Source organism: Pteronotus mesoamericanus, unplaced genomic scaffold (assembly GCF_021234165.1).
Source record: "Pteronotus mesoamericanus isolate MK-2021 breed Mesoamerican mustached bat unplaced genomic scaffold, CSHL_Meso_final contig_78, whole genome shotgun sequence".
NCBI lineage: Eukaryota > Metazoa > Chordata > Mammalia > Chiroptera > Mormoopidae > Pteronotus > Pteronotus mesoamericanus.
The window spans coordinates 17750394-17775336 of record NW_026555258.1 but is presented as its reverse complement, the minus strand read 5'-3'; the positions used below and the strand labels follow the sequence as shown (position 1 = coordinate 17775336).

Sequence of the window (24943 nt, the reverse complement as noted above, 5' to 3'; positions counted from 1 at the left end):
GGCTCCACCCCCCAGCCCTCGGCCTTTATATTCCTTCTGGGTCCAGGTGTCTGTCCGCGGGGCTCCACCTCTTCCCCTCCCACTGCACGGATGGTCTGTATTCCCCATGGGAGGCCAAGGCTGAGCCTGCCCATCTCACCTCTTTCAGGTCTACTTAGTGACCTGAAAGTACTCAGAACACACACTCAGAAAAAATAAGTAAATAAAAAGACAGTGGATGCCCTGAAAGGCTGCCTTTTGAAACCCGATTTAACTGTGAAATCAGAAAGCCAATTGTGTGTGGCAAGAATGGAGTACACCTGGGAAATGGCGTGTATGGCTAACCCATGTTCCACCACTCACGTGGTGTAAGGAAATAAGTGAGTTACTCCATCGTAACCAGCCTCAGAAACAAAGAAACCGTCTCTGCCAAAGACAATAGTACCCATCACAGAGCAGTCAAATAGAGCTGATTAGAACAGGGTTGGATAAAATAATGTCAGGAAAGTATGGTGTCTGGTATTGAGCACATTTTAACTCCTTTTCCTTGTTGTCTGAATTCAACCACAATGAATGAACAAATGTTAAATCACTACATATGCCTTGCTATATGACATAGATCTCTAAGAGAAGTAAAAGATGTCATCCATTTCTTCAAGCAACTTTCGGTGGAGGTGGGGAGATGCTTTATATGCTCCATGAACACTTCATTCTGCAAGCTGATGAAGTAACCCAACTGAGAGGGACCAAGTCCAGACATTGTGGGTCAGAAAAGGGGGTGATCCTGGGGAGGTGGTGTCACAGAGAAAGGTCTTAAGAGCACAGGCTTTGGAGTCGCAGAAACCTGGGCTTCATTCCTACCTCTGTCACTTTGAAGCCATGAGGACAAATTTAACCTCTTGGAGCCTTAGTGTCCTCTGAACGGGGATAATCGTACCTGTCTGCAGATGGCTGTGGGGATTCAGCAGAATGGTGTGCGTAGCCCCCTCAGACACACGTCTGGCGCTGCTGGGCGGGGCGGGCCAGAGAATCCTTCCCGGGGAGGCGGGGCTGGGGGGCTGTCCTGAACGACAGGCAGGGTGTGGAGGTGTGGGACGCATGTGGGAAGGGGGTTCCTGGTGAGAGGACTGCTGTGACTTGGGCCCCTGCGCCCGCAGCTGGGGCTTCTTAGAAGTTACGGCTCATTTCTGCCTTGTGCTCATGGTCCCCTTCTGTACCCCCAAAACAGAAAGAGGTCAGCGCCATGGGAGGAGCCGGGCACAAGGTGGCGAACCTAGGAATTGTGGCGTTGGCTCTGTGGCCCGCTTTCAAACGTCCTCCCAGCCCCTGTGTGATCGTTCCCAGGGCCCGCCCTGCCGCTATCCCGCCACTGGTATTTTGCGGCCTCCACAACCTCAGGCACCGCGGACGGGCTGCAGTGTGTCCTGCCCCTGAGACAGGAGGACCAAGCGTGACAAGTGGTGGCAAAGGCTGTGTACTCCATTTTGTCCCATTGATTGTCTCCAAGAGCAGGTGGCAGCCTACGAGCAACCAGGTCTGCAAGATGAACTGGGCTGTGACGCTGAGGGGAGGGTCAGCCACCGCGGCTGCCCACGCCGTCTCTATCCCATCCCAGCCCCGCCAACTCTGCACCCGTATCAGAGCGCCATACTGCAACTCCCCGCTGCCAGGCGCTCCACCGTGTGCCCCAAGAGAAAACAAGAAGTGAAGGCATATGCCACATAATGTTCTCCTATCCAGTTTTAGTTTTTGCAACTCAAGCAGCCATATTGCAACTTTCTGTTTCTGGTAGTGACACGTTTCTTTTTGCCTTTGTTCCTACCATAGCACCGGATACATAGCCTCACATTTGGAATGACTGTACATGAAATCCTATATTAAACGCTTAGATATTCTTGTTATTAGAAAGAACCTTATAGAAAATCTGTTTGTAAACAGGAATATTGCTTTGGGGGAGTGACCTCCTAATTTATATTATTGGATCCCAGGAGGAGGGAGAGAGCATAGGACTGAAGTCTACGATCAGAAGCGTATGGTGGAGATGACCTTACCTTCTAAGATCTGAGTTGACTACTCCCCACCCTGATTATTCACTTCCATTTCAAACCTCCCGAGTTTTCGGTGGTCAGTGTGAGCATTGCGAGTCCAGTCTATAAACACTGAGACAGGAAGGTCAAAGCTGCAAAAACACCCAAGAGGTGGGAGCCATCTTGCCAGGGGCTTGGTAAAAGAAAACCCGGACAAAACCACAGCTGAAGTAATATTAGATTAATCAGAAGTGGTCCTCTGCTTCACAACAGGACTCCTGCAATAGAAATTAAAGAATTTCTACCATAGAATTAAATATTGCTCCTGTATTGCATTTAAATCCTTGTGTTAGGAGCTATGGATTAACAGTCTGCAAATACTCTCACAACTTATAGATGACTAACAAATATCACAGTTAAATGAATTATCAACTTTTATATTGGGAAGAATGGGAAAAGGTAGAGATGGGGAAAGATGAAAAAAATAAAAATAAAATAGGTAATCCCTGATGTTAGCATCTCCCAGGTGATGGTGTAAGTACAAGCAATAAGGGTTCAATTTACAAAAGTTCACTGGCCACCTATCAATAGGGAATACATTTACCATCTAATGCAAGGTACATGAATTACATTTGATTATAGAGTAACTTTGTGTGTGGTGTAGCAAGTTGCTTTAAGAGATGGTGCTACTACAGGATTTTTGAAAACTAATGATTCAGCTTAATTCCACAAACATCACCAAATGCGAGCTCTACACTAGGCCTGTGCCAGGCATTTTGAGAGCTAAAGAGATAAATAAGATAGAGGCTGTGCCCTCCAGAGACTCCTGGTGAGTGTGAGGATGATTTGAAAACAATCTAATGTTAAGGTAGAGAGTTTTGAAAAATTATATAGGAAAACAGAGAAGCCAGTAGTAATGAAGAAAAAGAGAAACACACAAACAAACATGATTTGATTCAATTAAAGGCTGACCTCCTAATTCCAGGTATGAAGCCAGAAGAATTTTTTTTTCCTCAGATGAGCAACGCCTTACCTAAGGAACACAAGCGTAGCGGACTCTGGTCCTCTCCTGGTCCCTTGGGGAGGGAAAGGGGGGAGGGGGTGTCTTGAAGTAAAGGTTTTGTGGAGAAATGAGTGAGAGCGGGGGGTGTTCTGCCAGCCTATGGGCCTCCAGGAAACAGACTCCTTCCTTTCTGCCAGGGGACAAAGAGTACTTCCAATGAGCCAGCCTCGGTCAGCACCATGGCGGCACATGGACCGAGCACACATCCTGTCTTCTGTCACCATCCCAGAGAGCTGGCCTCTGGACCTTCTCTTTTATGCGACCCAGTGAATACGGTCCCGACTGCTGTTAAGAATAGCCAATCACTCCAGGGATGAGCTGCCTGGGCCCAAAATATCTGCCAATCTTTTAAGGACAGAGAGCTAATATTAAATCATATTCCCACATTTCAATCATGGTGGATGAATCCAAGCTGCATCAGCTCCCTATGTAATTAAGGCCCTTAGATTTCAGTGGACTTAGAAATCATCTGGCAATCAAAGAAAACAGGTCTTATTCAAAGGCATCTTTGTTCAAGGGTGAGATTGTGCCATAATCCACTCACCAAGGCAAATAGTTACTCTCACATAATGGGGATGTATTTTACAACAGTACAAATGTCATATGTCCAGCAGCCAATTATTTAGAAATAATATTTTGATTTCAGGAACAGAGTAAGAACTCAGTACGAGCTAAGTGCTTTTCAAATATTATTCCACATAACCCTCACACTAGCTCTATATAATAGGTACTATTATCCTGTTTTATGGAGGTATGAACTAAGACTCAGAGAAGTTAAGTAAACATACCAAGATCACACAGCTTGTAAGTGGGAAAACCCCTATTTGACTATCTAATCCAAGAGCCCCTACCCCCATTAACTCCACCACACGGGTCGAGGCTTGATGTTTCTGACTCGAAGGATGATGGAACAGGAATAAGTTAATGTTTTAGAACCTCAGGGGTATCTCCCTGGTAGTTAACAACTGCATGTAGATTTGTCAAAAGCATGGCACCATGGGTATAGCTACAAGAGTCCGGCCAAGTGAAGGGCAAGTAACAGCTCTCTCTTGGTAAATAAATATTTGATGGGTAAATGGATGTATGGATAATTAGGCAAGTATTATTCTTCTAATAAGAAATTAGGAAATGCTTCCAAAAAATAAAAATGATTCCCTTCCATTCATGGATTCAAGTTAAGTGGCTGGTCACCAACCACATGAAGACTTCCTCACCTAACCCCAAATATAAAGCATTGTATAAGTGGTCTGCAGGAAGGGTGACAGTTTGCCAGGTGGTTGGGATATGACAGACAGTCCTAAGTTTTGACTCGGAGTGTGGGGAAGGGGCTTCTGGAGTCCATATATGACCAGATAACAGTCCATTTATAGCCAGGGGACTTGGCTGAAACTAACTGGCAAACTGGATATGGACTTCGTGACCTTGTCTTCCGTCACAATTTTGATTCATTGAACATATCACTAATTGAGAAAGCCAGTGGGAACACTCAAACATGTAATGCAATACCAAGGGATAGTCAGTGCCAAGAAGAACAGCAAGAAATAAACGCTTGTTTGGTTCATGTGCCAGAGTGGAAGTATGGTTTAGTCCCCATCCAGGATGATTCTACATCCTGCTGGTACTGGCTCAATTCCAGTTCTAACATATCCACTCCCTTCATCGATGAAAGGTTGCTTGAAGCTAACATCTCACCTGTGTGTCAGCTGAGTGTGTGGGAAAGCAGATGCCAAGAAAAATTTAGGAGTGCAAAGGGTTTATTGAGGAGTAACCTTATGGAAGGATAAAGGAGGAAGTACGATTAGACAAGGGGAGTAGCCAGACCAAGATGCAGACCTGACAAGGAGCTCTGGAGCTTGTTAGAAGAATCCTGTGTCAGGCAGGAATGGATAGGACCTTGTAGCACAGTCCTGCTTAGTCACAGGCTCGGCGCACCCCAAGACGACCAGCACCTCAGCTCAAGAGTTGAGGCAAATCTGAACGAGTTCACAGCAGAGACTGTTAGCTAACTATGTGCCTCACTGCTGGCCCACGAGCCCTTCCTTGAAGGGAGGATATGAGTAATACATCTCTATGCTGAGTACACCATCCTCACATCCAGAAATAGGGAGACTCTCCAAAAGAGGCCCAGAGTGCTCTGCCTACATGCAATAGGGGCAGGGTGGGAGCAGAACTCTGCTCCTTTTCTAGTTTGAAATTTCTACCACAACACAAGGGTTCCCCGGAGGTAAGAAAACAGAGAACTGCAGCGATTGTTGCTTCCGGATCTGCTCATTAAAATTCAGCAAGTGTTTCTGTGGCCCCTGGTTACCCCGAGGGCCTCTAGGACTCTGAGCAGCACACCATTTAGTCCAGCGATGCTGACACACCCAGGCGTGGGGAGCGGAAGGCAGTTTGGACAATGGGAAGAAGAGTCATCAGTCGTGGACCCCGGACCCTTTGGGGAAAGGGTGAAGGAGCCCCAAAGATAAAAATCATCCATTTGCCAGAGGCTACACCTCATTTGAAAAATAAGAAAACCTGTTCCATGCCACCAATGTGAGAATTTGATGCAATTACTTATGTAGAGGGCTTGGCACAGTGCCTGGCACATAGCGTGCAGTCAATTAATGGAAGCCAATCTTATTATTTTGATCAACTTAGTCATTCAACAGTCATTGGTGGCTGACTGTGTCCAAGCACTCAGTACACTGTTAATCAAAATAGCCCCAATCCCTGCCCTTACTGAGCTTCTACAGTAGTCTTGTTTTTTTTTTTTTTTAACCTCACATTCCATATCCTGTAAGTTCAGGAACAGGATGTGAAGAAAAAGACCAAATTAGGTGCCTGTCCTGTAACTGTAGCCTCTACAAAAAAAAAAAAAAAAAAAAAAAAATCCCAAATTTCTTTCTTCTTTTGCTTGTGCTGCAGTCCCTCCTTGAAAGCCCTTTCTTCTCTGCCCGTTGACATCTACCCTCCCTGCAAGGCCCCGCTCCAGAATTCCCTTTCTTTGATTTACCGAACACTCCCCTTTCTCACCCTTCGCCCACCCCCAGAGCTTTGCTCTCACAGCAGCGTGCACTCACTGGTTCTGGCTATCATCCCAGAGTTTAGTTCTCAAAGAGTTAAAAAAACATAACTCATATACAACTACATAGAGAGCATGTGTCAAAGATTTAATTAACTCATTATTGAAAGACCCAGAAAAATGACAGCTAGTCCAAAGAAGGATATGAGAAACTGATATATATATCAGTTAAAGAAAGTCAGTTAAAGAAAGAGTACTGGAATAAAATTGCTAAATTAGACTCAAAGTGATTAAAGTCCTATAGGGCAATAAACCTGCAACCTTTGGGGTCATCTCGATGGGACAGAAATCTCGATGGGACAGAAATCATAGTCACCAGACCAAAATAAACTTCATCTTTAAAGCTTTTTTTAAACTAATCTCAAGCTTCAGAGAGTCTGGCTTTTAAACAATGGTAAATAGTAAATTCAACAATTGCATTTGCCAGGAGAATCAGATGGTCCTGAAAGGGCTAATTATTAATAGATAGAGTTCTTGTATGACTTCAATAGGACAATGTTTTTACCTTTTTTCAGTTTTTGGATAATTTTTAAAAGCCATAATTTCTATGGTTGCCCATGTGTTGGAAAGGTAATAGTGAAACAGTAACTGGCTTTGGAGTCAGAAAACCCTGGGTTCAAATTTGGTCCACACTTAACGTCTGTGAGGCTCAGTTTCCTCAAAGAATTGTTGCAAAAATAACATGAAAGTGTTTAGAAAGCACTAGAATGCAACAGGTTCCCAGTGTTACCTCCTTCACACTCTTCCCATCTTCTTTAGAGGATAGTGATAACTTTTTATATTTCTTGTGTTCTCCCTCAACCCTGCCCCCTGCCCCATTCCAGTAAAATGCCTGAGCTCTGTGTAGTAGGTTTTCAATAAATCTTCTCTGATTGTTTTATGTCTTGCCTGTGTCTTAGGCAGGTTCCTTCCCTTCTCTGAGCCTCAGTTTATCCAATGATTAAAAAAATGAGAAGATTCGGTGGTTCTTAACTATGGGCAGCACTAATCCTAGGGTAGGTTTTGGAAATGGGGGAGTGCAGTTGTTGTTTGCAGGAACTAGGGAGTTCTACTGACAGTTGGTGGCCAGGACCAGGGATGATGGCCTTTCTGCAGTGCCTAGTCAAACCCCACAAAGGGAACTGCATTCAATATATCAATAGCGCACCCTTTGGGAAGCAGTGGAAGATCTCTGCAGGGCTTTTTGTATTTCACTCTCTGAAAACGAACTGATGCTTTTCTAGTGTTTTGGGTTTTTTTAATCTCTCCAAAGGATCAAAGATACACAGCTACACTACAAAGCCCTGTTTGGCTTTACTGAAAGTATATTTTGTTTCCCAACATTTTAGCAATCCCCCAGATTATACTTTGTCTGAAATGCGCCCGCATTTTGTGGACCCGTTCTTGTCTAAAAATAGTTCTTGCTTTATGTAGTTGTTAGCCACACTGAGCCACTCTATTTTCTGGGGAAAGAGATCGCTCCAGGGCACCATTACTGACACCCAGCTAGTCTTTGCTGAGTGCCCAGGCCCTGTGTAAAGAATAGCAGGGAAGCCATGATGTGTGGCTCAGTAGGTTGGGGAGCATGCCACAAATCAAAAGGTTGCAGGTTTGATTCCCAATCAGGGCCCATTCCTGGGTTGTGGGTTTGGTCCCCTGTGGGGTGTGTGAGAGGCAACCAATCAATGCTTCTCTCCCTCTCTTCCTCCCTTCCCCTCTTTCTAAAAATAAATAAACAAAATCTTTTTAAAAAATTAAAAGGAATAGCAGGGAAGTTGAAGGCAAGGCCCTGCCAGCGGGAGGGAAAACAACAAGCCTTTACATGGGTAACGAGAAAGCTTGAGGCCTGCTAGTTGCATTCTGAGTGAATCCCTTCCAAAAAAAAACAAAAAACAAACAAAAAAACCCCTCTCTTCTGTTCTTTCTTATGCTCATGGCTTTAGAGCATTGACAATTATCTTTGCCATCTCCCCTCACTGGACACTGAGCTCCAAAGGAACAACAGCTGAGTTCCATTCCTCTGTTTTCTGTTTCTTTCCAGGCCTTGCATGCAGCCGACACTAAATATATACACTTTTAAAGTCAAATCTAGTTTTCCTATCAGTTTACCCTTTTGCCTGGAAAGAAGTAAGTTCTTTCAGCCAAGGAACCATATACTTTTACTTCTGGACAAGCAGTCTTCACAAGTCTTCCTGAGATTTTTTTATTAAAAACTATCAAATAAGGAAAATGAAGTAGCCACAAGGTGGCAGAAGAGGAGAGATTTTCTTTTCCTCCCAAAGAAGTAATGAGAAAAATGGCGTCTAGCTGTACTCACTTACGAAGTTGCTTGTTGGGTTGTATTGATAAGAATCATGTTAACACAGTTGAATAGTTAAAATCTACTCATCATTTTAAATGAATCTATTTTCAAGGAAAAAATTTTCAACTTTTAATTAATTCCATCAGAGGTGGGGCAATTTTGTTAGTTGTTAGTTTCTGTAGCTTTCTCCAACTTAGAGTCTTATAGCAAACAGCCAGGATTGTATTCAGGGCACATTTGCCAAAAACATGTCAGATATTAAGCTAAATCATTTAAAATGTCCATTTTGTAGGTCAAAAAGGGTTGAATACTGGCAGTTTCATATGATTCAACTGAATAGTAGAGATGCTACTGCTGACATCAATGATTTCCTTCTCCTGACATATAATTTTAAAATATATTTTGTTATCATTATATTAATGTGAGAAACTTTCAAACTCCTAAAGAAATGCTTAAAACTGGACTGTAAAGTGTGCCCATATGAATGTGACAATTATTAGCATTTCTTAGTTTTTGGTCTACTTAACTCACTTACCACACATTAATTCAGAACTTGTGTTCTGTTATGAGTTTGAGATTCAATCTTCTGGGATTGATGTTAGCATTTAGGTTTTATTTAGAATACAAAAGAAATTGAAATAGTTTTTGTATTGTATATATGGAACAGATTTTTAAAATTTTATGCTTTAAAAATGTAAGTTTCTTCAAATACATTATTTATAAATCCATTACCACACATTTTATAGTTTTCAATTTTTTTCAAAGAAAATATGCTTATGTAGTCATATATATTTATGTGTATTTACATATGCATACGCCTCTCACAGAAAAAAAAAACAAGTACTGACAAGGATGTGAAAAGATAAGAGCCTTCATATGGGCTAGTGTGCCTTAGAAAAGAATCACATTTCCTGAAAAAGTTAAACATAAAGTTAATCTGACTGAACAACCTCACTCACTCCTAGGTATATTCCCAAGAGAACTGAAACCATGTCCACACAAAAATTAATAGCACCATGAATGTTTATGGTGGCACTATTCACAATAACCAAAAAAACAGAAACAACCCAAACACCCATGAATTAACAAATGGATAACCGAATGTGGTATATCCATACAATGGAGTTTTATTTGGCCATGAAGAGAAATGAAGTACTGATATGTGCTCCGGCGCAGATGAACCTTGAGAGCATTATGCCAAGTCACAAAAAGGCCACATATTCTGTGGTTTTATCGACATGAGAAAGCCAGAATAGGAAAATGCACAGAAAGAGAAAGTGCATGAGTAGTTGCCAGAGTTGGAGGGAGGTCAACGGGTAGTTAGTGCTAATGGCTATGAGGGGTTTCTCTCTGAAGGGGTAAAAATGTTCTAATATTAGATAGTGATAATGGTTGCAGAACTGAATATACTAAATCCCCTGAACTGTATGCTTTAAAAGAATAAATTATAGCCCCAGCCAGGTAGCTCTCAGTTGGCTAGAGCATTGTCCTGAAACACCAAGGATGGTGGTTAGATCCCTGGTCAGGGCACATAAAAGAATCAACCAGTGAATGAGTAAATAGGTGGAACAACAAATTAGCGTTCTTCTCTCTCCCTTCCTCTCTCTCTTTAAAACAAACAAAAATAAATAAATAAAAAGTAAAGAAAAAAAGATTTTTTTGAAAAAGTAAATTATGTGTATGTAAATATATCTCAGTAAAGCTATTTTTTTTAAATTCCATTGAGATTAAAAAATAAATCCTTACCCAAGGATGTTTAGGGAGTGGTTAGAGAGAAACATCAGTAGGTTGCTTTCTGTATTCACCCTGACCAGAGATGGAACCTGAACCTAGGTATGTGCCCTGGCTGAGGATCAAACCCATTTGGTGTACAGAAAGACACTCCAACCAACGGAGCCACCCGGCCGAGGTTCCACTGAGATTTTTAATTAAATGTACAAATCAAAGATAAATTTGAAACAAATTTTATACTTACTGTCCAATCATATCTCTTTGCCTATTATAATATTCTATGTTCTTTAGAAAAGGTTTATCCTATAATCACCTATTGGGATTCTTTTCCTGATATTTTTAGATTTTTTCTGTTAATATCAAAAATTTACTTTTTCTATTTCATTTTTTTTTCTTCTGTTTAAGAAAGCTTTTTACCAGGGCAAAGTAGGAGAAATGGGGGACATCTGTAATAGTCTCAACAATAAAAATTAAATAAACAAAGCTTTTTACTTGTGCCTTGTTGACATATATGCATATAATCTCCACCTTAGTTGTGCTAGTTAGATTGTCTATTTACCATATTTCTATGTCAACTAATGTTTTTGCTATTCTTTTCAAATATCACCTGCTCATTTTTTCTCTTATTAAATTATCTGGGAACCTCAGAACAATGTTGACTAGTAGTGGGGACATCAAACATCATTTGTCTCATTCCTGCCTCTGGTAAGAGCACTTTTATTTATTTGCTGTATTTACTGTAGGCTTATGGTAAATATCTGTTATCAATTTAAGGAAATGTTATAAAAATTCATAACATTTTACCAAATAATTTTACAGCATCTATTGAAATATTCCTTATTAATGTACATTTCTACTTTTGAATTAGTCTGAAAGTCCCATGATAATCTCAGTATTGGCTTTACTAAATGCTAGATTTGACTTGTTAATAACTGAATTAGAAATCTGAATTTGCCTTTTTTCTGTATTTATATTTTTTCTTACTCCTAGATTTGTTTTTCCTCCTTTTTTTACCCACATTTTCCATTTACTATCAAATGTACTTTTTGTTCCTATTTCATTAATTTTTTATTTTTAGTAATGCATTCCTTTTATTTTCTTTAGATTTATATCATTGTTCTGTTTCCTATCTTTATAAATGAATAATTAATTTATATTCTATCTTTATTATTTTCTAATAATTGCATTTTCTGTGTTTATTCTTTAACTCAAAAACTACTTTAAAAATTATTTTCAAATTTCTGAATAATTTTGTCCTGCTATTTTTAGTTGTTTACTTCTACTGGTATCTCACTGTGGTAAAAATAAATAAAAATAAACATGGAGGTCTTGAATATTTCCCTCAGGGATAATTATTTGATATTTTTCTTTAAAAAAAAAAATCTTCATCTGAGGATGTTTTTATTGATTTTAGAGAGAGAAAGGGAGAGAGAGAGAGAAAGAAACATCAGTGTGCAAGAGAAATGTCAATTGCCTGCCTCTCATATGTGCCCCAAACCCAAAACCTATATGCCCTGACTGGGAATCAAACCTGCAACCTTTTGGTGTACAGGATGATGCTACAACCAACTGAGCCACCTGGCCAGGGCAAGATTTTCTTTCTATGCATATATGTAGTCCATTTTTTAAAAATATTCCATGAGTAATGGGAAATAATGAACATTATGCCTGTGTATTTATGACTATTAATTAAATTTGTCAATTTTAAAAATTCCAATGTTCTGTAAAAGTTTCTTTTTTATAAGGAGAATTTAAATATAATCAACAATACTGAAAATGTAACTGGCATTCACAGCCTCTAAGTTTCCTTAACATGAGAAAATATATCACACCATGTGAATCATCCTATGAAGTTATTATGAAAATTTTTTTAAAACATTGAAAAAATAACATGAGAATTACTAAAATGATAAAAGTTTATATATACAGTAAATAATTTTCATCATCTCACTAAAGCTTCCGTGTACCTGAAATGGGTTTTATTATAAGCAAATATATACCTTTGTAATAAATTATCTCTGCAAATAATTGTCTAAATATGTGTTTTTAAAAAAAACAACAAAATTTCAGCCCTGACTGGTGTGACTCAGAGGATTGAGAAGCATCCTGCAAGCAGAAAGGTCACCAGATCGATTCCTGGTCAGGGCACATACCTGAGGCATAGTCCAGGTCCCTAATTGGGGGAGTGCAAAGAGGCAACTGATTGATGTTTCTCTCAACATCAGTGTTTCTCTCCCTATCTTTCTCCTTCCTTTCCCCTCTCTCTAAAAATAAGTAAACAAAATCTTTTTTAAGAAACCTCTAGTTTTGGAGATGCACAGTTCCACTATAAATTTTCCTCTCACTGATAACACAATTTTCAGGTTAATTGCAAGCAGTATTTCTTCTCAGTACAAATATTATAATATTGAGTGAATGAGTACTCTGCTTAAAGTCTTTCTTGCGTAACAATCCTAGGTTTTCTTGTCACTGTGAGTGCTCAGGCATAAGGGAAGACCTATGGTCATGGGTTTCCCCAGTTCATTACTCTGATAGGGTTTCAGTTCTGAAATGAGTTTCCTGATGTCAGATTAAAGATGTACCATGACAACAAAAAAAAAGAAAAAAATCACCACATTAACTACATTGACAATATTTCTCCCCATTGTGTATTCACTTATGTTTAGTAAAGGCTGATCTTAAACTGAAAGATTTCTCACATTCAATACATTGGTAGGGTTTCTCTCCTGTATGCATTCTCTGATGTCGAATTAATGATGTTTTATAGCTGAATAGTTTTTGACATTCATTACATCGATAGGGTTTCTCACCAGAATGAATTTTTAGATGTTCAGTAAGGTGTGTGCTTCAGCTGAAGGTTTTTCCACATTCCTTACCGACATAGGGCTTCTCTCTGGTATGAGTTTTCTGGTGTTGGGTAAGATGCGCACTCCAGTTGAAGGCCTTTCCACATTCATTACACTCATAAGGTTTCTCTCCAGTGTGAATTCTCTGGTGTTGAATGAAGGCTGGGGTATGGCTGAAGGCTTTTCCACATTCCTTACATTCAGAAGGTTTTTCTCCTGTGTGAGCTCTCTGATGTCAAATTAATGATGTACTGTGGCAAAAAAACTTTGACATTCCTTACACTGGTAGGATTTCTCCCCAGAATGAATTCCCAGATATTCAATGAGATGTGTGCTCCGGCTGAAAGTTTTTGCACATTCAATACATGTATATGGTTTCTTTCCGGTATGAATTCTGTGCTGTTGAGTAAGGGCTGAAATATGACTAAAAGCTTTCCCACATTCATGACAGGGATAGGGCTTTTCTCCAGTATGAATTCTCTCATGATTTCTAAGGGAGGACCTATGGCTAAAGGCTTTCTCACATTTGTTACACTCGTAAGGTTTCTCCCCAGTATGAATCCTGTGATGTTGAGTAAGGGCTGAAATACAGCTAAAAGCTTTCCCACAGTGATGACACCCATTCGGTTTCTCTCCAGTATGCATTCTTTGGTGGCGAATAAGGTTACTGTTCCGGCTGAAGGTTTTACCACGTAGTTTACATTTATGTCTCTCTCTCATACAAATTTTCTCCGATTCCATTACTAGTGAACTATGGCCTCACATTTAAATTGTTCCGATAATAAATACGACTTTAGATATAAATCGTTCCTTATTTATATCTAATAAATTATTTTTCATTTATAAATTGCCTTTTAAAAAATCAATTGAAGCAGACTTATGCTTTAAGCTCCTACCATTTGTATCACCATTATGAAATCTTAATCTTTTAGAAACTCTCAATTGTTTAAAAAGGTATGAGCTCGGATTAAATATTTTCCCCAAATTATATTCATGATCGTTCTCCTGAATTGAGTTTCCTTGTAATTTTGTTTTACAATTGGTGTTTCTCAAACTGATTATCAAATTCCAGTTCTTCTAATGTGAAGTTTTAGTAATTATCATTTGAAAATTTTCTAAATTTTTCTGGTGTCAAGCCATGACACTATTTGTTTCTCAGAAGCTTTCTGTTTTGAAGTTGGTTCTCTGACTTAGGATATAGGATCCAGAATTAAATGCAAGACAATATCTCTTTCCTCTGAAATACAAAAGGGGAAAACAAAACTTGCTCATCAATTACAAAAATATATATATAATAAAAATAAACCAGTGATATGTATAAAACAAAAGATTATACACTATAAGTCCTGATTAATATGTAAGTTTAAAGAAGGATCACTATAGATAGGTATGAAAAAGAAATAGCACCACGACAAAGCGCACAGTGTACTCAAAGGTAAAGAAACAGGAAAGTACATGATGTGACAAAAAGTCAGTGACATTGATTCAATTGTAGGTCTTTGTAAAGCAAAGGTAAAAAATAAAAAAAGAAAAGTAAAATGGGATTGAACAATAAAACACTCTGACAATTAAATAGGCATTCAATGCCACCTAGTAGCAGATTTAAAAAACTGAATTTTTCTGATACAGCAGTAACATGATAAATATGTGATGTTTTAGATGAAGATGCTTGTTAATTTAGTCTAAAGTGGATAACATGAGAATAAGATTCTCAACTTCAGCAAGAAAGTATAATATAAATGATAAGGGCCCAGATTGGGAAATCACTAGTAACAATTTAGTACAGGAGTAAATCTAAAACATAAAAAGGAAGAATGAAACAAAAAAATCTAACATTGATTATGAGGAATTCTTACAAAATGAGAGTCACAAAGGTACAATGGTTTCTAATCAAGCAGACTGGAACTAACAGTGGTATTAATGGTAGAAATATTGAAGAAGGGCAAAGAGGCCACTTAGGGAAAGTTGATTTCATTTTTCACCATATTGAGTTTAAAGTGATTTAAAATGAATGGGGCATTCAGGGGAGAGAGACTGTTGGCTGCGGAAACTTTGGGCACAGAATGAAAATAAGATATATGGGCAAGACAAATGTATCAGGTAATTAATGACATGCAAAGACTATTTGAGGATGTAACAATAAATTAATTGAGATAAATAAACAAGTAGAACATAAATCTTAAAAATACATACCTTTGTGATAGAAAGTAAAGCTCATGAAAAAGCACTTGGAAAGAGGTTAGAACAGAAAAGAATCTACTGATAGCACATAAGCAGAAACAAAATATTCAAGAGAGCAGAAAGTTTGAATATAGAAAGGGTTAAAGAACAGGTTGCTATCAAAAAAGAATTCAGGAGTCTTGTCAAAGTACATCTAGTAAAAAAAGAGAAAATAAGAATCTAACATCAAAGACTGAAACAGAACAGGAATTGAGTCTCCTGGCTGCAGGTATAAAAAGTTTGGTACTGAGAGGAAAGAATAAAATTGAAAGGAATAAAAATTCAATTACTGTGCAATATGTTCTCTTAAAAAGAAGAAAAAATTTTGAATGTCTGCAATTAAAACAGGAAGTGACTGAATCATGAAACATCATTAAATCAAGGTCCTAAAACAAGTGGGAAAGAATGGAATCAGGGGTACAGATAGAGAGATTAAGTGACAATGGAAGAGGGCCATCTCCTCCTCCGAGCTCACAGAAATGGGTGGGGAGACAGAAAAAGACACATAGAGATGAAGCTGATGTCATTCTCATGAAATGAACTCAGCTTTCTACACAAGAAAGGGGGCTCTAACCAACCTTTCCAAAGACACCTCCTAGTACCAATGTTGTTAGCAACACCACCACAGCGGACAGATAGGTGGACCTTCCTTTACGAGGATTTCTAGCTACTTCGTTGTTACTTAGCTATCAGATTCTTTCTTGACTGAGTATTTTGTGACATTTCTTCATTTTCTTCTGGTACCTATGTCTTAATAGTACTCAGATTTTATTATTTTCCCCTTTTTATTGAATTTATTGGGGTGACACTGTTTAACAAAATCATCCCGGTTTCAGGTGCACAATTCTACAACATATCATCTGTAGCCTGTATTGTGTGTTCACCACCCCAAGGTTCTGTTATCAATATGGCTCTTCCTACTTGTAAGATAACAAATGATTTAAAAGCTGATGTCCTGTTCTTGGTGAAGGATATGGACTGGGGTGTTTATAATAGGTTATACAGAATTGTGTCCTAAGCCATCTCTAGCAATTCTGAGATATAAAAATGTTGATGCTGTTAAGGTAGCACAGTTATCTATTTACAATGTTTTAAAGAACAGAGCTATTGCCTGTTTAGTTTAAAAAAAAAATCTATGCACGTACAAAATTTAAAATCTCTGGTCCCTGAACTCAAAGCCCAATTTCAGATAAGCACCTGTACATCCCATAACCCCACACATTTTGGCATTTGCGGAAAAAGTCACTGCAATCAGGCAATCTGTACTAATTATAAAGCTACACTTGTGCAGTGAGAAAAGGCTCCTGCAGTTCTTACCACCTCTCTGTACGCTGCCTCAGAACGGTCTGATTCTTTTCATACCTACAAGGTAAAGTCCGCTGGCACAACCTTCAATGCTACTATTTCCTAAAACATCAAATAAATACCCACTCACTAAGGGATCATTCATGCAAACAATTTATGGAAGAGATAGTAAAGCTAACAACTGAAAACGATGAAGTGGAGAGTTAGAAACTTAGAACTCAGGGTTCTAAGTTCAACAGTGGCCAAAAGTACATTATTTGGTGCCTACTGCTGAGAATAAACAGAAGCAATACGAAAGTTTCCCTACAAATACACTGAAAATAAGAAATGTTTATCTATCTATTGATATCTGTATTGATAGATATAGACATATAAAATATAAACTCAAGAAATAGTACTATAAAGATATCATAAGTAGGGAAGGCATAAATGAACACAGTTATAACCCTACTGATGGTATCAATATACACAAAGAAAAGTGGACCATTTAAAAAATAAAGCAATTATACCCTGGCCAGTGTGGCTCAGTTGTTCGAAGTGTCATCCTGTAAACCAAAAGGTTGATGGTTCAATTCCCAGTCAGGGCACAGGCCTAGGTTTCAAGTTCTTTCCCAGTCAGGGTACATAAGAGAAGCAACCAATCGATGTTTCTCTGCCTCTCTCCCCCTCCCTTCCCCTCCCTTTAAGGTCAATAAGCATGTCCTAGGTGAGGATAAAATTTTAAAAAGTGATGGTATCAGGACATAGAAAAAAAGGAGGTAGAGACACAAGCATTGGTAAGTCTTTCCTATTTCATACATAATCTCAGAGAAAAAGAGACTGGCCCCAAGTACTGGCTAGACCTGTTTATCTCGGTGAGCAGACAGAGTGCTATGGTGGAGCTAGAACTCTTAACAGCATTACCTAAGAGCATTACACATTTGCACCATACCATTAACTCCCTCTGGTATAATTTTATTCTGGCCAAGCAAAATTAGGATTAAAATTTGGTTTCCTGTTTGTTTTTCTTCCCAGAGCACTTAAAGATCACAAAGGACTGAATTCCTTAATAATTCTAGATCTCAATGTACAATAAACCTTCTTTCTGTTTAACCGATCAGTCCCTTGTAAACTTACATGATTGACTCTATAGAATTCACCAAGATAAGTGTCACAATATGAGATTTCTCACATTGTGTCAAACAGCCAATCAACTGAGCCTTTGCTCTCACGGTCTCCCACATTTTGCACTGCCACCAACCTCCCTCATGTTAAACTCTACAGGAAATAGAAAAACTGTATCAGATACAGAACTTCACGTTAAAAGATAGGTTCTCCGTTTTGGACAGAAGGTTTTCTGGTGACTTGGGAGGAACCTAAAACAAAACAAGCCCCAGAGAGCCCCAGAGGGGGATAAACAGGCACAGCGGGTGCGCGGGCTCCTTCCATCTCAGGAACCACACTGCACAGCTGGGGCTGAGATCCAAGCTTGCCCCTCACAGGAGGACACAAGAAGGGCAAAGAAAACAGCACGGATTTTGTCATTTACGAGTGACTCAAGTAACAAAATTAGGGACTCAAGGGGCTTCAAAGATGACCAGACCTTTCCCAAAGTATCTGAATGAGTTTTTAAGCTGTACGGTGCGGGAGGGTGAAAAGCTAAGCTGAAAACCTCCAAATGGCCAAAGTAAATCTCCGTTTTTCAGGGTTGAGGAAACACAGGCCTGCCATATTGTATCACTAAATGCGGGCGGGGTTGGGGGGTGTGGCGCGCAGCCAGCGGGTGATACATCCTAGGAGAAAAGCACCAAAAGATAAAATAAATCTTATCAAAGCTGCAATGCGGCACTAACTCAGCTTTGCAGGGGCGATCCTACCTACCTTAAAGGGAAAAGAAGAGAACTCTTCCTGGTGAAAGAGGCCATCAACTTGAACCTCTATGGTGCTTTCATCATGGCGAAGGGCTCACAGTCGAAACTTAGTAGACACACAGTGTCGATACCGTTGACCAATAATCAAAAGGGGACAAAACAGAAGGACAGACAAAATAGAAGGATGAAAATTCACAGTAGTAATTTGGAATCAATCAAAAGGAACCAAACAAGCATTCAGAACAGATTATCTGAAATCAAGAACTCAATCAGAAACGAATAACAACAGATTGGGCTAACAGAAAAAGCAACAGAGATATCCAACTTGAAGCACAGAGGTTAAAAAAAAAGAATTGTATTTTTAAAAAGGATTAGGAAATATCACAGCCCAGAGGAGCCTAAGGAGACGTGATGACTAAATGTAACGGTATCTTGAGAGGATCTTGGTCCAGAAATAGACATTAGGTAAAAAAACTAAGTTAACTTAAATAAAGTACAGACTTTAGTTAATAATAATTATCTACCCTGATTCAGTAATTGTGATGAATGTACCAAGCTAATGTGAGATGTTCATAGGTATAAATTCTGTGACCAATTCCTATGTGTGGTGCTGGTGGGGGAGGGGGAGACTCCCATACCACCAAGCAGCTGGATGTCCCACAATTCAACTCAATTCTGACACTGTTTACCCAGAGAGAGCAGCAGATTCTACAGGTTACAGACTCAGACCTACAAGCCTGCCCCGCCAGTAGTAAGCGCAGGTTGTCAACTGTACTTCTGACTGACCGGCTATAAATCAGAGGTTCCCACAGCCTCCTCCTTCAGTTGGATTCGTTTGACAGAGCAGCTCACAAAACTTAAGAGAAACATTTTCCTTAGTAAGCTACTGGTTTATTAAAAAAGGATCTAACAGGGGATCGGTCAGATGGAAATGGAAAGATACACAAGGTAGGTCTGGGGAAAGTGCACAGAGCTTCCATGCCCTCTCCCCGCCGGCCACTCTTCCCGAATCTCCCCCACCCAGAAGCTCTCCAAACTCCCCTCCAATGTGACTGGGGTCCTTATAAGATGGTCATGCGATGACACAGGAACACACAGGGAGAACGCCATGTGAAGGCGACAATGAAGGCGAAGATTCAAGTTATGCAGCCTCCATATAACTAAGGAATGCCAAACACTGGATTTCAGACATCTGTCCTGCAGAGTGACAGTAAATCACTGGAGTGGTACGCCACCCAGTTGGTGGCGCTGTGTTACAGCGGCCCTATGAAACTAACATGCCCCCCAATTAGATGTATTTTTGAACAAGAAAAAAGATGAGGATAAGGAGGGATCTCTCTACATTATATATCAAAACATTATACATCTATGTTTATTAAAACAGGGTGGTGCTGACACAAGGACAGACAGAAAGAATAATAAATCAATAAAGCGTCTAGAAATAGGTCCTTACTTTTATAGGGATTTAATATATGATAAAGATGGAACTTCAAATATTTGGGGAAGGATGGAAATTCAATAAATGGTCTGGGGACAACTGGTTTAGAACAAATGTGGGTGCATTTATACATATATTTCTGCATATGTGGATACAACATATATATATATAAATTAAGAGCAAATTTAAGAGATTTTCAAGGGATATTTAACTACATGTGATTTTTCCATCTTCAGGTGGTAACTAGAAATTAAACCCAGTTTAAGATACAAATCTTAAACCCAGATTAAGATGCAGGCCTTGAAAAGTTTTCCAAGGTTCTCACCAATGACAATGCTGTCAGGGGCCAATGGTCAGCTCCTCCTTCTTCACGTCATCTCACCTAACCAGGTAGAGACCTGGGAGGACAGAGCTGTAAGAGGAATGGGGCCTTGAGAAAGCAGGACTGTCTTTATGGCAACCCTGCCTGGCTCCCTGGATGTAACCCACACCCTCCCTAAAAATTAGGTCTTAGGGAGTCCAGGGTCAGATTCCTTCCCTGCAGGGGACAAAAGGAAAGGCCGCTGACCTGCTGTCTGGAGCTCTGACCCTTCCTCCCCGGTCACTGCAGTGTTCAGGGACACAGCTCCCATGTGGCAATCCAGACACAGGGTGGACGCCAAAGCTCTGGCCCTCCCATGACGGGTGACATCAAGTACACCAGTCTCCTCCATGTTTATCAATAAAAACCATACATAACACTTGTACAGCATTTTAAGTTTTTCAAAGTGCATTCACAAACTCTATGTCAAAGAACAGAGGTCAACTGCTCTGAATAACCCACAGAAAGTAGGGAACCAATTCCACAGCTACTTACAGAAGAGGCTTCAGAAATTTACCTACAAAACTAAACAAAAAGCTACCTCTAGAGGTGCGTTTAGAAGGAAAAAGGACTGGGTATCAGGAGACCTAAATTCTAGAGCCACTAAATTACTAAATCAGTTCTTATGCAATTTCCTACCAAAGTCTGGAGGGGCTGCCTCTCCTCTTTGACTATCTATCTGCCGCTGACCCTTCACAGCCAAAGGCCCAAAAGCCCCAAAAGCTCTGTCCTTGTACTCTCCCCGCTCACCAACCCAGAAGAGAGCGCCTTAAATCTGGGATGCACAGCCAGAACTTCTAACAGTGAGACAGCCCTAGGCAGGAATAACCAGAGAGCCGGGTTCAGGTTACCACTCCTCACAACACTCCGACACCAGAGGAACCCCACCCCCTAATCTCTGCCTTATTTCCCCCCCACCCCCGCCCCGCCTGCCTCCGCTGCTATCAATCATGCCAATGTGCTCTCTCAGGCCCCTCCCACCCCGCCCATCCCAGGGGATGGGGGCAGTCCCCAGCAGGGCTCACTCCCCAACTCCCACTGGAGTGCAAGGGTCAGTGAAAGAACGAACTCACCATCTCCTCCGAAAAGTGGGTTGTGCATTGTCTGGCAAGATCGCCCTTTGGATTCCCAGTTAGGGCACATGCCTGGGTTGTAGGCCAGGTCCCCGGTTGCGGTCTTGCGAGAGGCAACCGATGGATGTTCCTCTTCCTCTCTGCTTCCCTCCCTTCTCCTCTGTTTAAAAAAATAAACAAACAAAATCGTTTTTAAGAAAAGAACACTGTCAGGGTATCCAGATCCCCGCAAACCAGGAGATGCGCCTGCGCAAGCGACGACCTGGGACTCCATCGTCCAGCTCGCTCCCCAAGGCAGGGCGCCCTTGAGCCGTGTCTGCCGCAAGCCCCTGAGAGGCTTTCCCTGGTGGTGAGGGTTGCAAACCGACCTTACTCTTCTTTCTGGTTTAAGTGAAATGGAAGAAGGAAAAGAAAATAATCTGTTGCCGTAGGCAAATATGGATCCAAAGGGATGCAAACTCTTCATTAAAGTTTTCCTCGTACACAAAGGCAACACCTATTTGTTATATCGATATATCAATAGATGATTTATAAATAACCTTTTATAAATAACAGATGAGCAAGAGATGAGGAAAGATCCAAACTAAATGGAATTCCATAACAAAGAGGATAACTATGGAAGCCATAGTTTGTGTGTGTATACATATATATATTCTAAAAATAAATCTGTCTCTTTGTCATGAATAAGGGTGTGTGTGAGGAAGAGAAAGAAGAGGTGAGATATTGAATAAGGTCATAGTATGGAGGTACTTTTTTCTAGAGTTTTCTTTCTGTTAGTAATTTAGGCTATGTTCACTTTAATGCTACTAAAAATAGTGCTTTGATGAATCCTTGTAGATTAATTTGTGCCCTCCTCCACAACTGTTCTTGAGAATAAAGTCCAACAAATGGATTTAATTAAAAGGGAATGTACATAGCTAACTTTTATCTATACAAAAAATATATATAGGTTGTAAAGAATAGAGAATAAGGAAAAGGAAAAATAGCAAAATTAAAATCAGATTAAAAGCCCACTCTATGGTTGTGGGGCTGGTGCAAAAAAAAAAAAAAAAAAGTGAAGATATTAAGGAAAAAAAAACTGGCACAGACAACAGTATGGAGATTACTAGAAGGAAAGGGGGTGGGAGAAGGTAGAATATAAAGGGGAGATAAGTTGTGATGGAAGGAGTCTTGACTTTGAGTGGTGAACACACTATGCAACATACAGATGATGTATTTTAGAATTGTACACTTGAAACCTGTATAATTGTATTAATCATGTCACTGCAATAAATTCAATAAAAATTAAATAGGTTATTTCTACGCATATATATACAAATTATATAATTACATATGTTTAAGTATGTTGAAAATTAAAACAGGCCCTGGCCAAGTAGCTCAGTTGGTTAGAATGTTGCCCCGATAAGCCCAGGTTACAGGTTTGATCTCCAGTCAGGACACATACTAAAATCAACCAATGAACGCATAAATAGGTGGAACAAATAGATGATCATGTCACTGCAAAGGGACTGGGACCAAGGTGGGTCTGCTGTGGCATGTCCTGGAATGTGTGGCTTCTTGACTTCGTGCAGGGAAGGTTTCAAGACATGAGTCCAGGTGATTTTGAGACAGTGAAATAAAGGGCTTAGAATGGAAGAAGCAAAACACAACAGGAGTGAGCCTAGGTGGGGCTGCTTTTTAACTCACTGATGTTAGGTAAAGACAGCTCTCGGCTCCCCGAGTAGCAAGTCTCACTGGAACCCTCAGTGCTTAGGAGAAAGCAAAGGTCCAAGCCTGAGGAAGGTGCGGGCAATGCTCAAGGGAGTGTGTACTGGCATCCTTCGCCCTGAGGGGTTTTATCCATTTTCTAAAGGGAGGAATTTTAGGGAAGATTCCCTCTTTAAATGTGACAGAGTGGAAACAGTGAAACCATATAGACCTAGGGTTTTCTTTTAGGGAAGATTTTAAATTATAAATTCAATTCCTTTGTTATTGGGCTATTTGAGTATTTTACTTCTTCTGTACCCACTTTTGGTAACTCATGTAATTCAACGATATTTCCTGTTTAAGTTAGCGAATTTTTGAAATAAAGTTATTTCAAAATGTGTCTATCCAAAGATTTGTCAGCTGTACTGGTTATTTAAATGAATCACCTTTTGTCATCATTGACTTTTCTCGTTAGTGTTCCAGTCCCAGGATTGGTAAACATCTTCTGTGAAGTGCCACATAGTAAATATTTCAGGTTTTGTGAACCACATATGCTCCCTGCTGCAGTGTTTGTTTTACAATCCACTTTTTAAAAAATGATCCTAGTTTAAGGATTGTAGGAAAAAAGGCAGCTAGCCAGAACTGGCCTTAGTCTGACCCATTCTAATACTCTAATTTGTGCACTTACACTTATTATTTAGATCCTTCTACTTATTTTGGGGTTTATCACTCACATTTTTCTATCTTCATAAGGTAAAAGCTTAGATAGTTTACTTTTCCTCTTTTCTAATAAAATAGTTAAAACTATAAAATTTTCTCTTAAGCACCGCTCTAATAGCATCCCTAATACATTGATATACTGTTTTTATTTCAATATTATGTAATTTCTCTTGGGATTCTACTCCATGCAGGCTACCCCCAATACACTTGCATGCCATTTTGATGTTATATTCTAAGAATATCTGAAATAGGATAGAGCTCAACTGTGAAAAAATCTTTAAGTTGAAATAAGCATAACACCTAATAATTTAAGTGACCATCAGCATATAAATCTTTACATAAACATTAGCATCTCGATGACAGACATGATTGACATTTTAATCATTTAACCTATAAACCAACCTAAGGCATATTTTCTATATTATTAGGTAGTTCCATTTGTTTCAGCTTTTAACTCTGCCTAAAAACTTTGAAACATCCAAGAGTTTACGTACTGTGTAACGTTTCAAAGCCTGGGTATGAGTCATGATTTCTTAATACAATCTCTCAAATTCCAGTTGTTTAAAATGAGGATAGTACTATGCTCGCTTCAGCAGCACATACACTTCAATTGGAACAAAACAGAGATTACCATGTCCCTATGCAAGGGTGATACATAAATTCATGAAGTGTTGCAATTTTTTTTAAATTAACAACAGTATTTGACTCATAGGGCTCAAGAAACATCTATTAGTAATAGTACTACTACTACTAAAGTACAAATAAGGAAGTATGAAGTATCCTTTTTAATTGAATAAAAGCAAATAGGCTAATGTGTCAAATATATTAAGTGGCAAGTAAAAAAAATGTACAGGAACCCTGTTTCTTTAATGGTCATGGAATTACTACCTATGTGTAGGAAACCATAACATGGAAGGCACAAATATGAAAATAAAGATACTGAATCTTATAAGAATCTGAGACATGAAATGAAATAGATAGGGTATAAAGCTTTCTTTTTGCTGAAATCATGCACAGAATTAATGGGATGATAGTGGAGAGGGATAAATGCTAAAAACACAATGAATTCTAATGGTTTAACTCTCTCTATATATTAGTTGGTTTCATATGAGGCCTAACAGATAAACTGAACCTCAAGGAAAGTCTGAAAGACAGAGGTTTGACAAATTGTTATGGCTGTAAAATTTGCATTATCGTCTAGTTTCTAAGATGACAACATTGAAGGACAGGATACATATTTTAATTCCTGACATGTTTGTTAAAAAAATCTCATACATTTACATCCCAGCCCAACATTCA

General features: G+C 39.5%; 1 protein-coding gene and 1 non-coding gene across 2 annotated transcripts in view; one reads left to right on the top strand and one right to left on the bottom strand.

Moving 5' to 3' along the window:
* Window positions 1-12797: 12797 nt before the first annotated feature.
* The window catches only part of ZNF883 (zinc finger protein 883), a 29333-nt gene continuing 17187 nt past the window's right edge, over window positions 12798-24943 (bottom strand). Inside the window, 1 exon segment of the mRNA XM_054584738.1 lies at window positions 12798-13211. Within this exon segment, the coding sequence (XP_054440713.1) occupies window positions 12798-13211 (414 nt within the window).
* LOC129079715 (U6 spliceosomal RNA) lies at window positions 24225-24327 on the top strand. The gene has a single exon (XR_008530078.1). It is a non-coding gene; the product is annotated as a U6 spliceosomal RNA (small nuclear RNA).